The following is a 4250-nucleotide window of genomic DNA, read 5'->3' as shown; positions in this document are numbered from 1 at the left end:
GTGTAGTCCTCATTGCCCCGCTAATACTTAAGCAGCACGTTCTTTGGACTTTTTGCAGTACTTTTACGTTGCATTTCTTGTCCGTAGCTGTCCACCATACCACAGAAGCGTAAGTTAGAATCGGTCTAATTACGCTTCTGTATAACCAGTGTGTCATCCTAGGATTGAAACCCCATTTTGAGCCTATAGCTCTTCTGCAGGTTGACCAACATCTGTGGGCTTTATTAGCCCTTTCCTGAATATGGTCTCTCCATTTAAGTTTCCTGTCTAGAATTACTCCCAGGTACTTAATTGTTGGAGAAATGTTTATCATCTTATCTAGGAAAACGGGTTCTTCGTAAGCTCCTATTTTCGTTTTCCTAGTGAATAGACATAATTCTGTTTTTTCCGGGTTGACATTTAGACCTCTCGGTCTAGCCCAGTTGTATGCTATTTTTAGAGCCGTTTCGGCCCTTCTACAGAGTATATTTGGATTCTTTCCCCTAAGAAGTATTATAACGTCGTCTGCATAGCAGATGGGTTCAAATCCTTCGTCGGTTAAGTTCCTTAGTAGACTATTTATGGTGGTAACCCATAGGAGAGGTGATAGTATTCCTCCCTGTGGCGTCCCCTGACCAACTTTGTCTCTTTTTGTTACGTCTTGTAGCGCGCAGCTTATCCATCTATTCCTTAGCATGTGGTCTATCCAGTGCCTCAAGGCCCGGTTTACCTGAAACTCGTCTAAGGAGTGGATTAGCGTTTCGGTGCTGACGTTGTTGAACGCTCCTTCGATGTCGATGCAAACTGCGAGAGTATACAATTTCATCTCGAAGGTTCTCTCTATGTGGTGTACTACCTCATGTAATGCGGTTTCCACTGATCTACCTTTTACGTATGCATGTTGTTTGTACTTGAGCATATCGTTAGGGATGTTACTCTTTATCATGGTGTCGATCGTCCGTTCCATTGTTTTGAGTAAGAATGAAGTTAAACTTATCGGACGATAAGATTTTGGTATTGCATAACTTGACTTGCCGGGCTTGGGAATGAATACTACCCTTGCCTCTTGCCAGGCCAATGGAGTATACGCAAAGTTTAAGCAAGCATTGAAAATCTCGACCAGATTGGACGAAATATAGTCCACTTCCCTTTGAAGTAAGGCTGGGAAAATCTGGTCTGGTCCCGCTGCTTTGTATGGTGAGAAGCTCATTATTGCTTCTTTAATCATCAAGTTGTTGATTTTTGGTGCTTCTTCTGATGCATAAGCTATCTCCATCGGTGACACCGTATGTGCCGTAGTACTCGACGGGAAGTGCGTTCTCATCAGAAGGCTTAGAGTTTCCTCGGCTGTTTCCATCTTTTTACCCGTCTCATCAACCAGAAGCTCGGGTTGTGAGTGAGTTTTAGATAGAAACTTTTTAATTTTAGAGACGTCATTCACGCTATCTACCTGTTCACAAAAAAGCTTCCAGGAGTTCCGTTTGGCGTTTCTTGTCATTTTGTTGTATTCTTTTAGTTTTGTTTGGTAGTTGTCCCAGAATACAGCTGCTTTTTTACGTTTTGCCCTATTGTAAAGTCTTCGGACCTCTTTGCCTTTGTTACGAATTTCCCCTGTCATCCAGGGTTTTTCGTAGGCAGATTTCCTCTCTCGAAGTGGACAACTTTCTTCGAAAGACCTTACTAGAGCCTCTGTTAGTTTATTGACATTCCTATCAATATCTTCTTTGCTTAGGCAAACCTCAACTTCTTGCCCTAGTCTATCTTTAACTTGTTTTCCGAATTTAGCCCAATTAGTTTTGGATTTATTTCGGAAAGTTATCGGATTCGGCGGTGGCCTTGATATTTTAAACCTAATATACCTATGGTCAGAGAAGGAGTGTTCCTTTGAAACTCTCCACTCATGTACCTCGTTTATTAGATTTTCTGAACATATTGTTACATCTAATACTTCCTCCCTAACTCTGTTAACAAAGGTTGGTGTATTTCCTATGTTAAGGGTTATCAGGTCGTTAGTATTCAAAAATTCTAGAAGGGCTTGACCCCTCTTGTTAGTATTAGTACTACCCCACGAAATGTGGTGAGAGTTAGCATCGCTACCTACTAGTACTTCGTTACCTGTTTGCTTGATTTTCCTCACCAGTTGCTGTAGCTCCGACGAAGGTGGTAATGTCGGCGAGTCGAACGGCAGGTAGATTGATGCGAGGTATATATTACCATTCCCTTGCTTCAACACTGTGGCGTCCGAGGTTGACAACTCTGGGGAGAAAAGAAAGCATAAGTTTTTATGGCATATAATACAGGTCCTCGGTCGGTTTCCTGTATTAGCGTAAAAGAGTTGGTAATTAATGTGGTTTAGTCCGGAAACCTTGTTCTTTACGGTCCAAGGTTCCTGGATTAAACCGATGTGTATTTTACCTTTGTTTATTTTATCCATCAGGGCTTGAGTTGCCGTTTCGCTCCGATGGAGGTTTATCTGGATGACCTCAATCATGAGTCATCCAGTAATCGTGCTTCTTGGGAGTCGCTGATGGCTTCGACCCCCTCTTCGGAATTGCTCGGTGGTTTGTCCTCCTTGCTGGTTTGGTGGGCATCCTCTTCTTCTTCCCCGACTCGTGCCCTTCCAACTTTAAAGGTGACTGCATTACAGATGTAGTACGCCTTACCCTTTGTCTTTGTAAGACTGGATAGTGAGAGGTCGTCAATTCCAACCACAAGGAGAGTGCCATCCTCTTTCTCCTCCCTGTGGAAGACTTCCCACCTCTTCACTTCCAAGGTCTCATTTTGCTTGCCAAAGACCTCGAGCATGCGTTCTGTCTCGAACTTGCAGCCATACCCTTTGACGTAAACCGTCGCTTTAGTCAGATGAGGTATCTCGTCCTTCCTCACCAGCTTCAATTTTCCGCCTTCCCAAGGAGTTGTCACACTGTTGATGACTTCCTCGAGAGCGGCCGGGTTCGCGTGCGGTCCCAAGTGGTATACTAAAAGGTCCCCTTTGAGCTCGCTGCTGACTATTTTTATTGGCCCACTCTTTAGAATGTGTTCCAGTATTTTATCGCTGACCATATTTTCGATGGCCTGCTGGTGTTCTTTAGGTAATCTGCCGGACCCTCTACTGGTATCGATCACTGCATAGCACCTCTCGTCCCTGTAGTTCTTCCTGGCCACCTTGGCGTAAGTAGATGGCGGCTCCGAGCCAGTCTCTGCGCCCATCTTCCTCTTCTGGAAGGCCCTGGGCTTCTTATCAGAGCCCTTGGTACTTCCAGAGGATTCCGCGGTCGCGCTCACCTTCTTCGTGCCCGAGCACTCCTTTTCGCCCTCCGTCGAAGGGTTCTTTGGGCAGTCTCCTTCGCGTGGGTTTTGAGAGGAATTGCTTGGGGCATTTGATGGTGGGAAGCTCATTTTCTTCTTACTTGGTTTGGCGGTATTTTCTTCCTCTGGAGATCTAATCCTCTTCGCCGCTTCCGAGGAAGTGGAGGGATTGTTGATCTCTTTTGGTGCGGCCCGCTGTTTTTTGTTTAGCTGTGCCTGGATCCTCTGGTACCTACGTCTCTGGGCTCCAGTCCACCGAACTTTTTTCTCCGTTGTAAGTTTAGATATGCTTTCGATTACCTCTTCTACCATCTTGTGGACCTCCTCGTTAACGGGCTTCTCCACAACGGTGGTGTTGATTTTGCAACTGCTGTCTGATTCGGAGTCAGGGTCGCTCCCATCCTCGGATGGCTGGGTCCAGATTAAACTCCCCCTTCGCTTCCCTTTCTCCTCATCTTTTTTACCTTTCGGTTGCGTGCTTGTAGCAGTACCGTCGACCACAGATGCCAAGGCACCCACATCTGTGGGAGATGTTTGCTCACGATCGCTTGATGACGACGAGGTGTGACTCGCAGGCAGATCACTATTCCCCGCCGGTACTGGGTTATTTAGGCCCTGCACCGTAACTTTTATTCCTTCTTTGTCCTCCATGTTTGTTTTTTGTTTTAGGGGAACACCCCCGTAGTCAGTTTTTTGTCCGCGGGAACCTCAGAGGTTCCAGAGGTAGGTGGTCGTGCCACTCCACCCTAGACGGGTCATGTCACAAGTGATTTCCCTCGTAAATGATAGAGTAGCCCGACCATCCACCTCCCCCTATCCGCCGGTGGGGACGCGCCCGGTAGGAGAACTGACAAACACCCTCGGGAAAATTATTCATAACGCGCAGGGTTTTTGGCCACGTAATATAAACAACATTACAGTTTTCTGAGTTGAAATATCAAAATCGAACCAATTGTTTTTGA

The 4250-nt window shown here is 45.8% G+C and overlaps 1 protein-coding gene across 1 annotated transcript; it reads right to left on the bottom strand.

Moving 5' to 3' along the window:
• Positions 1-1628: 1628 nt before the first annotated feature.
• Positions 1629-3537, bottom strand: LOC141392801 (uncharacterized). Its single transcript, XM_073965767.1, has 2 exons — positions 2395-3537; positions 1629-2235 (listed from the first exon to the last, which is right to left on the bottom strand). Exon 1 carries the CDS (start codon positions 3376-3378, stop codon positions 2467-2469), a length of 912 nt encoding a protein of 303 aa, XP_073821868.1. The 5' UTR covers positions 3379-3537; the 3' UTR covers positions 1629-2235; positions 2395-2466.
• Positions 3538-4250: the final 713 nt, after the last annotated feature.

This window comes from Musca autumnalis, unplaced genomic scaffold, assembly GCF_047663935.1.
Source record: "Musca autumnalis isolate F117 unplaced genomic scaffold, ASM4766393v1 scaffold_2, whole genome shotgun sequence".
Classification (NCBI taxonomy): Eukaryota; Metazoa; Arthropoda; class Insecta; order Diptera; family Muscidae; genus Musca; species Musca autumnalis.
This window is presented reverse-complemented; position numbering and strand designations above follow the sequence as displayed.

Coding starts and splice junctions, on each gene's coding strand:
- LOC141392801 (XM_073965767.1), bottom strand. CDS start 3,378: ATGAGCTTCCCACCATCAAATGCCCCAAGCAATTCCTCTCAAAACCCA.